Source organism: Opisthorchis viverrini, assembly GCF_000715545.1.
Source record: "Opisthorchis viverrini unplaced genomic scaffold opera_v5_8, whole genome shotgun sequence".
Lineage (NCBI taxonomy): Eukaryota > Metazoa > Platyhelminthes > Trematoda > Opisthorchiida > Opisthorchiidae > Opisthorchis > Opisthorchis viverrini.
In genome coordinates this window covers 1,025,067-1,039,496 of record NW_008751664.1, presented here as the reverse complement: position 1 = coordinate 1,039,496, position 14,430 = coordinate 1,025,067, and the positions used below count along the sequence as shown (strand labels likewise).

Genomic DNA, 14,430 nt, shown 5'->3' with positions numbered 1-14,430 from the left:
AAATGCAAATGCATTACCATTTCTACGGAACAAGTCGCCACATGTTCCAACCCCCAACCTGGAGGGCCAGGAGACTGTGTTCGTCAGACCTCTAACCATTGACCAACCTGGTATGAGAGACTCTGTGAGTGTCGCGGGACACTCTCCAGTATAGCTCAATGGATCGCTGAGGTGCGCAAACCGTCACACCACGGTAAGATCCAGTCTCTTCGTGACGGATGATGGTCGTTAAATTAATCCAACAGTACTTGTGCTTCGTATTCTGCCTGATTTCGTCTCCATACTGCAGGTCGTGTCATTTCTGATCATTAGTTCTTTATGTGAGCCGTGTTTGTTTCTGGGTCCTGCTGCTCACTGGAACATCTGCTTTTGATGTGTGCGCATTCGTTCGACTGCTTTCTACGTTCCTTATTTGTTGAGGTGTAGTATAGGACTGTGTCATGGTGCACTTTAATGGTGGAACTCCTGGATTAGTCTCCGTTCAACTCCGGCACTTCAGTAGGCACTTTCACCTGTCTCACTCCCATCTGGGTTAGCCGACACATCCAGATCACATTCACCACCTTCCACCACATTCATTTAAGGATAGAGACCATATCGACTAACTCCAGTTTTATGGGACAGTGTACTCCTCCCAGGTAGATGCAGATAAGTCAGTTGGGCACTGGCTGAGAAATTCACAATTGTCCTTAAGGAGGGCAAGTAGCACATCGGCAATGCTAGGGTAGGCATATGTATTCCCCGTGCCTCGAAGATCCAAAAAGGTCGCATCTTCGCAATTCACATTTCTGTTAGAGACCGTTGGTTTCGGTTGGAAGCATTGGGTAACCAACTGAACAATTGTTTGAACTATTCAAACCAACGCGCTGAACGCTTTTTATTAGATATCAGAGTTATTGTGATCTCGAGTGATTTCACTGATAGGACTTTTCCAAAGGCCTGTGTCACGCATCATTCGGAGCAACCTGTGGGGAATTTCAGGATTTTTGCTCGACTCCGTCAGGTTTTCCGATCCGCACTTACTATTGGTTTCACCTAGCAGCCGATAGCACACGAGGTTGGTGCTGCAGCCGAAGGGACCATCCTTTCGTGCATCTTTCAAAGCCAGAGTTTTATGAGTGATGTAGTTCTTGTGTGAAGCAGGCTGGGCTGTAGCGCAAATAGAACTTCAAGCGTCGCGAATGGCTTTGGAGGTCTTTCTCCAATCGCAACATTCGGAATCCGGTCAGCTAGTAGACATTGAGGAGGCGACCATGGTAGGTTTGTTTGATTTTGGGGCTATGGGCTTCTCAGTGGGGTTGCTGGGCATGCACTTTTTTCGTAGACTTGACGAACCTAAAAAATGACAGTGAACAATCTCGTGGTCGTAGTCCATACAGTTATTTTGGAAGGGGCTGCAAGCCTTGGCCGACCCTTGCTGATTTTAACTGACAGCAGCCGGCTGCGGTCTTTCGGTGAGTGCCATGTGGCCAAACGATTTCCACCATTACCGGAGTTGGAGCCGCAAAGAAATGATTATGATAGCAGACAACTGCGTTAGGCGTTCCTTGTCCATGTATCTTTTGTCTGATCCAAGACAATTATCCACTTAAGAACTAGGCCTACCTGCTTGCATTTTGATGTCACCGACTAGCAGAATAATATCGGAGCTTTTAGTCAGTTGCCTAATAGCACCCAGAATGCCGTAAAAAACTGTTCTTGGCAGATTCAGAGCTGCAGTCCTTCTAGTCAAAATCCGAAAGGAGTGAGACATCTATCATTGTTAGTCAGTCCCAGTCATGAGGCATGCAGAGGAGGTGGCGCCAGTGAGGTCGGACAGGGGAGAATGAATCTGTCAGAGTTCAAGAACATTACGACAAAGCATGTAAGATTATTGGGACTTTAATGAATGGTGGGTTGCGTGCACCTCTGCGCTTCATTTTTCAGCACGTGTAATATGGTACGAAATGCTGCTGTTTCAACCAATCGACCAATGCGAGTCACCTCAGGTTCGGGAGGGTATGATAGAGAAGCGGAACCGCTAGGCTCATCGACCGTTTTTGTTGCGCAGTCTTCAGTCTGGACCAATGAGTCGATGTATTTCCATACCATCGTTTCTTTTTTGGAGTGCGGTTGATTAATGAGTTGTTTCAGGCACCAGAATTTGTCTCTCCTTTCACGAATTACTCTACTCAACGCGGTCGCAATGGAGGGATTCAGCATCACACACGTCTTAGAGGTGTTTTTTTTCGTGAGAGAGTACAACATAGCCATTGTATCTTACTCATTTTCCATTGTGACCAAATATGGTGTTTTCCGGATGGTTTCGTTACTGATTACGACCTACTCTCTTCCACCGAAGTTCGCTTACTGATTTCAGGGAAATTGCTCGCCTTGTTTTGAAGTTGATTTTAGCTACCAGGATTAATCGTAGTAAATGTTTTTCATTTTCTATAGCTTACAAGGTTTGCCGGCATCAAGCTTGGAGCGTTTGAGTGCGGTTGCTTGGTTCGCTGATCTCATCGCTCTGGGTACATCTGATGGGTTTGTTGTTGTTCGGGATCTGCACAACAAGAAAACTATGGTTCGCGTTACTTCAGGAAATGGCTGGTTTTCTACCACCGAAAGTCCACCCGTAGAAGCTAGCATAACAGACCCGAAGTCTTCTGTTGCCGCAATCTCACTAACGAGCCGCCACACGACTGGTGTTCGGAGGCTAAAATTCCTGTACGGGTCACCGACCTATTCACGACTTCTCGTACTCCTGCACGATTCAGTTTACATTTGGCAACCACGAGAAGTGAGTCTGAAGTGCAACCTTCTATCTGAATTTGATTGTCTTACTCAGGTGTGATCGTGATCTTCTTGTTCTCCGCGAATGGATATTTCACATGAATGCGCTGCCAGTGCTGGTAGGCACCCACGCTACATACTTGCGTCTGGTTTGCATTCTTTTCATCAGCTGAGCACACATTAGTTGGGGGGAAGGAGGAGGTGCCAGGACAAGAATTCGCATGCCCCTCGCCTAGTTTCATGTCATGTTATGCTATCCTATAGAATAATTCGTCCATTTTAGCAGGTCCCGGTGCCCATTTATTCTGCGCAACCGTTGTATAGTTCTCTGTTAGCTAACCATGATGTGCTCTCTCTGTCCTGTTGATTATTTTTATTATTATTATTGCATCAAGCCTTTTCATCCCACTAGATCCAGGTTACACGCAATACCAGGGTTTGATGCTGTTTTTCTTCCATAATTGAACAATGTGGTTGCTGAACTTTGTTCATATGATCTTACCGTAGGGTGCATTTACGTGGATGCTTGTTTGAATATTCGTGATAGATTGGTTGACGTCTCAATGTACGTTCCATCTATTATGACTTTACAGGAACAGGTAAATTTGACTCTACTGTCTGCTTTCCTAAAACCTCACGTGCCTCTTGGATTCTGTAGCTGGCGGATACTGATCACGCATGTACCTCATGTGGGCTCATATTCGTTTTGTAGGTGAGATTTGTGGTAGAAGCTAGGTTAGACCACTTTTCATTCAGTCATAGGATTGGTAGCCTATCGGCATCTTTGACCTGTCATTCGTCAGCCATTATTTATTAATTATCTTATCAGTTTGGACTGCTTGTAAACAACTGTCTTGGAACTAAGTGCACTCACCCATGTGCCAATGTTCCCAAGCTTGTTGAAATGTCAACAAATAACTTACCATGACTGCTTGTTCCGTAGGATCACCTATTTGGTGGATGTCACTTAGGGGCTTCGGATGTCTGCCGTCACGCATCACGGCTCAATGCTACCGATCGTCCCGTTGGATGTTGGATTGCTTGAGTCTGATTTCAGTCAGGCTGATCGTTACATTTAATCCATTTGTAGTGATCCATCGTACTAGCGCACACTGTTCACCTTGCTATGATGTGACCATCACATCACGTGGTTGTATTAATGCTATCTTGCATCGTAAGTCAATTTTTAGTATTTGTTGCTAAGCTGGCTACCGTCCCTTCCATAAATGAATTGCACTCTTCAGTTTTTATTGCTTATCCGACTTGGGGATATACTTGCACAAATATAGCCGCCATCACTCTTCTCAAAAACTCGTAAGCCACGGCTTCAGCGAACTCTTCATCATATGGGAAAGGTGTACGCATATGATACTCTTGCTTCACAATGCTATTTTCCACTATATCTATCCTGCAACCACCAACGCTATCCGTTTAAAAAGACTCCGTGCTTATCTCTTCCTTGTCTCAGATGACTTTGTTATGTATGGCCCGCTTTGGAGGTCGTGATCAACGCTGTGTTGTGAGTGCCGACTGGGCTTGCCCAGTTTTTGGACCGACGAATCCTGCCATATGTCTTCTCGTTGGCGCAGATGGAGCACTACGGTTGGTTCAGGCTGGTCCGACTGCGGTGGAGATGACCCCAGCGGAAACGGCCAATTCCAGCTCGTTTAACCCTGAACTACCGAGTACACGATTCTTCGGAAGTAGCGCGATCCCCGACTTGCCGGATGCTAATGGTAATTAACACATCCACAACTCTAGGAGTTTTTCATCATTTGGCCACATGTTTCTTTTCATTCGCCGATGGTACGCGTCTAATGGTTCACTTTTTTCTGTAATCTTTATGCTCTTTGTTTTTTTTAAGTTCGAGTCGCCATTGTCGCATATTTTCGACTGACAAATTCTTTACGGCCCGACTGGGCTCCGGTTAGATACCTGTATTTCTGTTTTCCAAACACACGCACGGACAAAAACAGTTTGCTCCGTTTAATTCTCATGATTTTCAGATACCTCTCTCGTTCCTGCTATGCGACCTTCCGCCATCGCTTTGACGATTCGGCACCTTCTACAGAACCAACCGTGGTTGACGAAATCGTCAGAGCAGAGATCACCAACTGCAGATGAGCTACTCGAGGGCATAACAGAAGCAGATATTCCATCAGGGGATGACCGCAGTGAATTCAAGGAAAGCACGCTTCAGCTTGTGTGCCCTCCGTTGGCGCGTGGATTTCACAAGGTGCGAGAATCCGTTGATGCCTTTCTCCACAGTCTGGCTCAAAGGTACGTGTTCTGTCTCTTATGGCTGTCATATCCTGTACTTTTCTGGTCAACGGTAACCAGAGACGATAGGTCTACTGATTTCATCAACTCAACGAACCCTATTTTCACTCCTTATTGTAATGTAGTTCATTCTGAAGGGTTGTGTACACTTCCCCCGAGTCGTAAGCTGGTGTCAGGGTCTGTCTGGAGTGAGAGAGTTTGTGTATTTGGCCCTTACTTTGCCACTGTGATTGCACGGCTTGTCATGGATTGCGCGTCTCACTGCATTTACAGATCATTGTTGCATTTTACCCTCCTACTCACGTGAACACCAAATCTTCGTGTCTGTTAGGTAGTATATGACTTAGTTTACTGAATCTTTTGAAACATGATTAGTTTCTGTCGGCCCGCACAACTGAACACTAAGACGTTACGGGCGTGACACCGTTGGTGCCAAATACACGTACTAAGCTATTTTTCTATCTAGTGTTGATGTTATCTCTCCTGGTTTTTCAATACTTTTATCGTGTGGTGGGGCACCGAAGAGATCTACAGCCAGTTCGACTGAGTGCATGTATGATTCAAATATCTGGCGGACCGGTCCATTCCATTATTGGCCAAATCCACAGGCGTGATTTCAGAGTAGCATTATATTTTGGTCACTACAGGGACATGGCAACCAATGAGCCCAGCTCCGATATCTGAAGTAGTCACTTAAAAAACTCACTAAAATAAGCTAATTCACTCCACCTTCTTCCTATACTGAACATTTGTTCTAGGCTTATCAGGCTATATCACTCGTCAGGTCGACAGTCATCTGTTTTTGCACTTTGGTCATGACATCATTCTTCGGTCGTGTGTTTTTTCTTACCAGGACTGAACTTCGAAAGGCTTTCTTAAGGCCATCTGCAACAATTATCGAGCGGTGCTTGTGGACGGCACAGTTATTCGGTGATACCTACGAAATTCGATTTTGGCGTATGGTGGCAAGTCGCATGCTTCCTGGCATAGGGGACGAGCGCACGCACTACGCCCTTGATTTATCTTGGGACTTGTTGGCCGACCATAGCCTTTACAAATCGTCCGCGATCTCCCGACTTAACCTTCTCGAATCGAGTAGGAGTACCGTTGCGCACCGAAATGAATGCATCCACTATCTCTTACTGCTCGGTATGTCCCTTAGTCTCGTTTTTTGTGTCAATTTTTCAGTGGAGACTTACCACGTGTTCATGCTGTTGCCTCTCCCGAAGCCTATGAATCAATGTTCCAGTTGCTCGAGATACTTCACTAGTCAAGACACGGACTAACTGACTGGTTCATGGTTCGACCCCAACCCCGATATCTCAACTGCTCTTGTGTAAGCTTGGGTAACCCGACCGCATATTAGCCCTCTTGTTTCCTTCAGGTGGCATAACAGCTAGGCACTATAAGGGTGTTACAGCTGAACAATTTTTCGAGTTGCTGCTAAGGCAGTTCATTTGAGGGTGAAATACGTCATCAGCTTTACCGCTGTCGTATATTTGTCGTCTGCGGTTTCAAAACGTTCTGCACCATGGACTGTGAAAAGTTTGGCGAGTAGATTGTGCTATCGTAGATGTGCAATTTCAACCACCTAAGTTGCTCCTCTCAAACTGTTTTCTTAAGTACGCAATTTTTTTCAAGTGCACACATGTCCGACTCAGGCTAATAGGTTGATAAAACTCATATTGGTTAATATTGGATTGGAATTCGAGTCACTTGTGCAGTCATCTTTTTGTATACTTTAATATTTTCAGCTATAAAATAAACCTTGTAGATAAGAGGAGTCAGTGTGAGGCCGTACAAAAAGTGAACTTTTAAGGACAATGACATTTTGAGCGGGTACACGTTCATAGTACGTGCTGCAATAGCATCCGGCACAAGACAAATTCTATCACGATGTAGCTCCTCTCATCATTCTCTCCAGCTTCGTCCAGTACTGTTCAGCGTATAGAATTTCTCTCACAACTGACCCCATTTCTTTATGAGGCTAAACTCTGAAAACATAGGTGTCATCTATCTCAACAAACTGCTTTTGATGTACCTAAGAATTTTACAAGGACATGACAGTGGGTGTTTCCTTCTTTTGCAACCCACATCTGTTTGTGGTGATAATAAAAACAAACGTGTTGTAATAATCTAAAAATGTGAGATCGAGTTGGACACATAAAGTAGAGAAATATTGGAACTATTTCTTCGGCTTTAGTCTCTCCCTTGGAGTATTAATTTCAGCGCGGTCTGAAGACACTCAATTTCTTGACAGCTCAATCAACCTGGGAGATAAGACACTCTGCATTTTAGAAACTAACTCTTTGGTGTGATTTAAATGAGCATAAACTGTCTGTACTCTACATTTCGGAATTGGGCTTATAGGCTACCGTCTGTTTTCATCTGTCCAGGTCAACATGAGCGCGCTGTCTCCCTGCTTTTGGAAACCCCTCCGAATTCGCCCAACTACAGCGCGAACATGCACCGGGCCTGTTTGTTGGCCGCTAACTTGTCGGGCAAATTTCTTTCTCCTCAAAATCCCAGTGCTAATCAGGTTGCCGAGGATACTTACCTAAGTACGGTTAAACTGGTTGCGACAAACTTGTTGTCCAACGGCCAACTCGATACCGGTATCGAGTTACTTTGTTTGATTGGGCTGTATTCGGATGCTTGTCGCTACCTGGAATCTTTCGACCGATGGGAACAGTCCATTTGGTTGGCCAAAGTAAGCTTGTTTCCCGATAGCTTACTTTGTTTCTTATCCTCACTCGTCACAGTGACAAGTTTTTCAGTGGGATAGAGATGTGCTGGTACCAACTACTGTTTGAGACATAGGTTTATTCAGTGTGAACGCAACTATTCGGGCTGAAGTTGACGCAAGTAATTTGATTAGTAGCCGGTTTATCTTCCCGGTTTTTAGAGTATTCTACTTCAGTAGCTAGCTGTATGTTGAACAGGCTTGTGGTTTGGTCGTCCTTCAAACACAATTGTAGACGCTACGCCACAAACTTACACTAATCCAGATAAGTTGGCCTGGTCACAATTGGGTCATTCATTTATAACCACCACTCCAGCTACTTGCTGTACTTTCCTTGTTTGTCTGGATTGTTAGTGTTTGTCACACGATGTTCTTGTGTTACTTCAAACGTGAGCTAATGATTGGGAGGTCCGTAGTTGGAGTCCAATCCTGATTGTTCGACTTCTTCCGTTTGGATTGCCGGCCGCGTGCCATAGCCGATGAAACAGCCGAGCGGTTTGGTCTTTCCTGTTTTGTCGAGCTAGTGCTCCGAATTTCCTGCCTTCCAAGCTTCCAGCCGTTGCTCCAACACTCATTACACACGCATGGTGAATACGGATTGTGTCCGAATGAAACGCTTTTGTTAATTCCATAGGCACCACTACCTGAGCACGCCTTCTCGTCATTCAGTTGATCAGCATTCCAGGCGGTTTCGGTGAATCACTAGCACGTCTATCTTGATGGCGTAGTCATCCACTAGTGTCTAGCCGAAAAATCTATGAATTAATTGGGACCGGGCATATACAGTCATGAAGCCCCTTTAGTTCAGAGCCGTTTCATATGAGATGGGGAGGTATGACTCTTTTGACTGTCATCCTCTTTCTGACCAGATGGTCGTGCCCTCGAGTTACGCGATCCGTCGTATTGCAGTTGTTGCCAGGTGCAACTGCTTCACCAAGTGTATAATCGGTTGAACTCATTGGCGGTAGACCGCGAGTTCGTGGTTCTGATAGGAGCGATACACTTACCGAGAAGCACGCCCTAGTGCGTCGAATGCTGTTGGGTTCTTGGTCAGAGCTTGGTTCTATACGTCTGATTGCTTGGATTATCATCATAAGTAGATCCTTGTTTCTCCTTATTGATTCTGTTTCACTCAGTCTACTCTCAGTTTAACTCTTTCATCCGTTTACTGTTTTTTTATGAAAAATTATTCCTCTCTCTCTTCTAGTGTACTCTACCGGATGTCGAAATTAACAGGGTGCTTCGCCGATATGCTGCCTACTTGTCTTCTCCACAAGTAAACCGAAAGGTATAACAACTCAGACTCTGGAATCAGATTACAATTTGTTCTTTACCGAGCTATGTAGCATAATGATAATTTTCCATTTTGGTTGGATGTTACTACATCCGACCAGCTATTGCAAATCATATTGCTCATTGCTGCTTCTACAGCGGGCGCACATTTTTCTTTCCATTAGTTGATTCTCCACCTTGTTAGTGGTTGAGCCAAGTTACATGTATCTACTTGGTGGTTGTCAAACCCGAATACGTATTTTCGTGGTACCCCGTTTTACCGACATCCAGCACTTATATTGTTTTTTTCCGCTGGCTTGTCGATAACCCATATGCACTCTTAAATAAGACGTACCATGTCAATGCTAACAATCTTAGTCGTTTGTTCCTGAAGCGTGTGAGTTGACCTGAATTCGAAGTTGTTCTGCTCTCGGAATTTATCCGGAAGTTCCAAGAAATTTTTAAAAAATCGCTTATAGAGGATTTGTAGTAGGTTTATCTGCACCACACTCGTGTAAAATGCTCTCCTGTTTGGGTGTGATTGTTCCAGTTAGTCCACACCAAATCGGAGAAAGCCACTGCACCCCCTCTCTGTGTAAACTAGCCGGAACAATCGTTCCAGGATAGGATGACTGCTGTTCCAGTAAGCGATGTGGATATAAATAATATGAAGTGTGAACAAAATTACTTGACTTCTCATCTAGCCCAGGTTGCTTCCGAACATCCAGTTTTATAACGGGGGAATGTCTTTATGTTATAAGATACCTAACCACTTACTTCATCTCAAAGCTGTCATAGAACCCTAATACCTGGTCTGTTCTGACCGGACTTGCATTCCTGTAATTCGCTAACTTGGATGATAGCGCTAACCCTAATTATCCTGGTCATCAGAAAGTGTACCGATACCACCAACCATTAGTGTTCCTTTAAGGATAGTTTGAGAGCTCTTATGAGGTTTTGAACCGCTGTTTGGCTGTGCTTCGCCCGACATCTTCGCTGAAGACATGCTACCTTGTTGCCAGTCATCGTACATTTTGAAATAATGTTCTCTCGGAGAAGTAAGTTCGATATTCGCCTCAATCGGTTTTTCCCACACAAACTGCTTTGCGGTTTCTCATATCGCTATCCCACTGCAATTTTTCATTTAAGTTCATCAGTATACGACAACAAACCAATCCGAAGCAAATTTGGAGCATTAGTGTGATAGGCACCTGAAGTCGTATTCCTAACTCTTTCGCTAAATATTACTTACTGACCTCGTTTACAGAAACCTTAACTAGGTCAGCTGTTGAACGGGGTCTATCCCATCGGAATAAAAGTTCGCAGCCACCTACGCCCGTACGCCTTTTAAGAATTCGATTCAACAGAGTAGGGATCAACCAAACCTGCCCACCTTTAGAGTAAATTTGCTGGAATGTCGAGGTGGTGAAATTATTTATCTTCTATTCATCTCACCACCTATCCCTTCCATATATTTTCAGGACTTTGCGGTTTTAATCTACGTTCTGTTAGATGAACACAATATGGCGTTGAAGCTGTTGTTCAGCCTAAATCAGTTCCAGTTGGCGGCTCGTTACCTGGAGGCCTGTCTTCAAATGGGAAAGTTGAGTTGGTCAACAGAGAATGGTAAGTGGGGGATCCTCAATTCTCCATCCTGCTACAATCTTTTCTCGATCTTTCCGTAGTCGCCCTTAATCTAATGAACGTTAAAATCCTTGGTACAACCGTTTTGCACTTTAGGACAATCGATCTTTATCTGCCTCGAAAAAACCAGTGGTTACAGCGGCCCACATTCAAAGGCACTCGGAAAGGCACAGCGCCATTACCACAGATAGATTTTTCAGCCTCCGCTTGTGCATCAAAAGTGTATATTTGGATTCCCATTACAACAAATTTCCGTTACAACGAACACCTATGATTCCAACAAGAAATTGTTACCAGCCGGATGTGTTTATGAAGTTCTAATGGGTAGATTCAGGGTATTCCGGAAACCCGTTGATAACTTCAGATATATGGTGTGCGTTATGAATTCTAAGAACCGGGGTATTCTGCTGACACAGGTTGCCGTAAAACCCCTTAGTAAAAGGCACTCAGCTGGAGGACCAAAACACCTGTAAGCGCGGAGTCTCCTTTTTTAGAGGTTTCGTGGCTATGCACTGGGGTACCCTACGGTACCCAATGAATTTCTTCCAAGCAACCGACGTTATCAAGCACGGGGATGTTCAGGATAGGTCTCACCTCTTACGCAATCACGAATACGTTTGTAATCTAGATAATTTGCTGCTTCATATTTGCATTGGATTTAGTGTTAAATGTGCCTCATTTTTGAAAACCTGGCACATTTAATGAGTGTTCGGAGCACACTTCGAGGAATTACTTTGTCCGCCGCCAAATACCTTGTGCTTGGTGTATTCCGTAATGTACACCTCACAGGTCCATCTAAGTGAATTGCCGTCATTGCTCTCACTAACTAATTCTATCGACGAGTACTTTACTTGTTTCAGCGAATTATGGTTGTCCGCTAATTGTGTAACGGGACGGGAGACCTGAAAACTGTGAAGTCTTTATCTCATTTCACTTCTTAAATCCATCACCTGATGTTGTGCCATAGACTTCCGTTTCTGAATTGCGTACAGAGGAAGTTTCCTACATTCCCTTATGTAGGTTTCCGCATTTATCCTCGCCCATTGCAAGCATTTGTATCGTGCAAAGCCTCGCCTTTCAATGAGTGTATGATGGCATTCTTCCTGGTGTCTGTTATAAGTATGAGCTTTATCCACCCGCTATTGTTTTGCAATGTCCTATTTTGACGAGGCACGTGTTTTTGTTGGGGTAGTCTTCTATCGCCTCACGGAAGCCTTCAGAAATCATAAGGTTAGTGTCTTTGAGTCCAGAGTAGTCACATTTTTGGGCTTGTGTGTCCGGAAAACAGAAGCCGAACATTTTGTTCTGTTTCTGTTTTTGGCTCCGATTCGGCCACAATCACTGCACGATAAGTACGCGGTTTTTGCAGCTGATAACGATGACGATTCAGCAGGATGTCCCTACCTATGGAAATTCAGCAACAAGCCCATGTAAAGTTCAGAAATGCCTCCAAATTCCCAGTGCTGCTTATTCGCGGGAGTTGTTATATTTGTACCAATATATGATTATGAACGAAGCGGCCCGATCTCAGTGGCCTACACCTCTTTCAGCATAAAAGTGTAAGCTTTAGAAACGCGTAACGATGTTCTGTGTTGGTGAGGTTTTCGCAGTACATTGCCTTTCTTATTCCGACCATGTTGGCCAAGTATGAAGGTATAGTCGCAGCGTGTTGCTGTGACCGCTTTTGCTGGGACCTATGCCTTGTCTAAATCTCTCTTAAATCTTTTCTCAGTTACCCAATTCAGTATATTTATCCGTTTGCTTTCATTCCTCGCAGATCACTTGTACTCTGCTATTTTTATGGAATTCTGCAAAATTCTTATCAAACTTGGTCATCGGGGGTCAGCGAGTTACTACTCTGCGTTGGCTGGAAAACTGAAAGATACTCTGAAAAATGAAATTGATTTTATGCTTTCTTAACCTAACGGCTGTGTTCAACGAGAACTAACTTATCCACTTGTGTCCATATTGTGATAATTTTTCGCATCTTTGTGTACTGTGAGGAGTCTAACTTTGATTTATCATGTCTACTTGCATAAAGTGTTTCGTACTAATCCTCATTGGTTGGTCTTGGGACTGCAAAGCGCGCAGTCACGTGGATTAAGTAGCATGTGTAATTTGTAGGTTTTGAAGCGTCAAGAGTGACTGTTAACTAAACTCTGTTTGGTAAGGTCGATAGTTTTTATAACTTGCTTGTTCATCTGTCCTCTCGCGCATCATGGATTAATGGGTTTACTACATTCCATCACCATTCAAAGCGCTTCATTTTAACGTATTCCTGGTTGTTCAGCTTTGGGATCAGTAGGACACTTGTGGTTCCGCCTTACGCGCCTGGATAACTGAGATATTTGACTTTCATCGAGATGGCGTATGGGTAGTATCGATACCTGAAAAGTTGTAGTGATGTGGGCCGCCGATTGCGCTTTGGGTGTCACCTCCGTTTTATCGCACCTGGCAGCTTTCTTCCATCTGTGATGTCCGTTAGGAATGCATTCGATTCATATCCTACATTATCCAGCCCATGAGATCCAAAGGACGGACTCGTCATGGTCAGTTTCCCTGTTGGACTGAACGACTGCGTCATTAAGCTGGCCTATGAACGACGTATCCACTGAACAGCATCGATCAATGGTATAACCTTAGGGTAGCAATTCAGAACCATGTGAGATTGGCTGAATGTGAGTTATACTGTGCCCGAGTATATTGTTTGATCTATATGCCAGTTGATGTTGTTTTTCACCCATCGATAGCCAGTTTCTCCGTTTACCAAAGCGCTATGATCAGAATGTGGGAGACTCGAATCTTCAGAGACCACAATTCGTGAAGAATTCAGAAATGCATCAAGAGGTCTGGGGAGACGATAAAACGAAAACCATTAGGTGAGATCGTAGGAATTGTGCTTCGATGAGCACAGTACTATATGCGATGGCTTTTCATTGCCACCCTGCGGACGCCGCTGTGAATGTACATGAGTTCACGTAGCCCCACTTGGAGCAGCTACCAAGGCTAGGGAGGCGAAGTGGTTATACGCTTTCCGCAAAAGACTAATTACTGGTATGGCAGATGGGGCTATGATGGACCGTGATAATTTGTGCTGTCGGCTGAGTCCTAGGGTGGCGAAAGACAAATATCAGGTGAAAATTATTGGAAGAATGAAATGGGGATTTCTACATTTCTAACGTAGTATATAGTGAGAACAGGCTTGCCCGCTGGCTCTTATTTGGACGGGAAACAGTAAACTGTCATTGAGCGGTGGCGCCGTTAACTGTGTCCAGATACTTATTGCAGGAAAATTTATCCAATGGGTCAGCAGGACATTTTGGATGTGCATCGGGGGTAGTCAGAAACTTAAAACGGGGCGTGGATTTAGCGTATTGGGAAGCTAGTGACAGTGGGGGGCGAGCGTGTCCATCTGCCAGGCGAGACGCCTCAGCTGTGAATAGATTAGGGAATGTGGGTGCACCGCTGGCAGCCAATAAAAGCAAATTTCATGCTCGAAGTAGACCTTGAGTACGCTTAAACAAATTTCAGCATAACTGCGATTGTCTGGGAAGAGTATAAGCTTCCTAATTTAGCGTTTAAACATTATGTCCTAACCTAAAACTCTCACCTTGTCTTGGTGGTCAGGATTCTGTGATGCAATAATCCTAACTGTAACCTAATTTCTATAGGTTCAACCATACCGGAAATATCGACGATGGAGAACAGCGAGTCGCTGT

The 14,430-nt window shown here is 44.4% G+C and overlaps 1 protein-coding gene across 1 annotated transcript in view; it reads left to right on the top strand.

The window, feature by feature from the left end:
• T265_00782 (hypothetical protein) overlaps positions 1 to 12,748 on the top strand; it is a gene marked incomplete at both ends in the record, with an annotated part of 45,945 nt that extends 33,197 nt beyond the window's left edge. The window contains 8 exons of the mRNA XM_009164654.1: positions 2,437 to 2,779; positions 4,241 to 4,508; positions 4,779 to 5,052; positions 5,906 to 6,201; positions 7,449 to 7,762; positions 9,003 to 9,083; positions 10,549 to 10,693; positions 12,489 to 12,748. Of these exons, the coding sequence (XP_009162918.1) occupies positions 2,437 to 2,779; positions 4,241 to 4,508; positions 4,779 to 5,052; positions 5,906 to 6,201; positions 7,449 to 7,762; positions 9,003 to 9,083; positions 10,549 to 10,693; positions 12,489 to 12,631 (1,864 nt within the window). The remainder of the gene's footprint in view (positions 1 to 2,436; positions 2,780 to 4,240; positions 4,509 to 4,778; positions 5,053 to 5,905; positions 6,202 to 7,448; positions 7,763 to 9,002; positions 9,084 to 10,548; positions 10,694 to 12,488) is intronic.
• Positions 12,749 to 14,430: the final 1,682 nt, after the last annotated feature.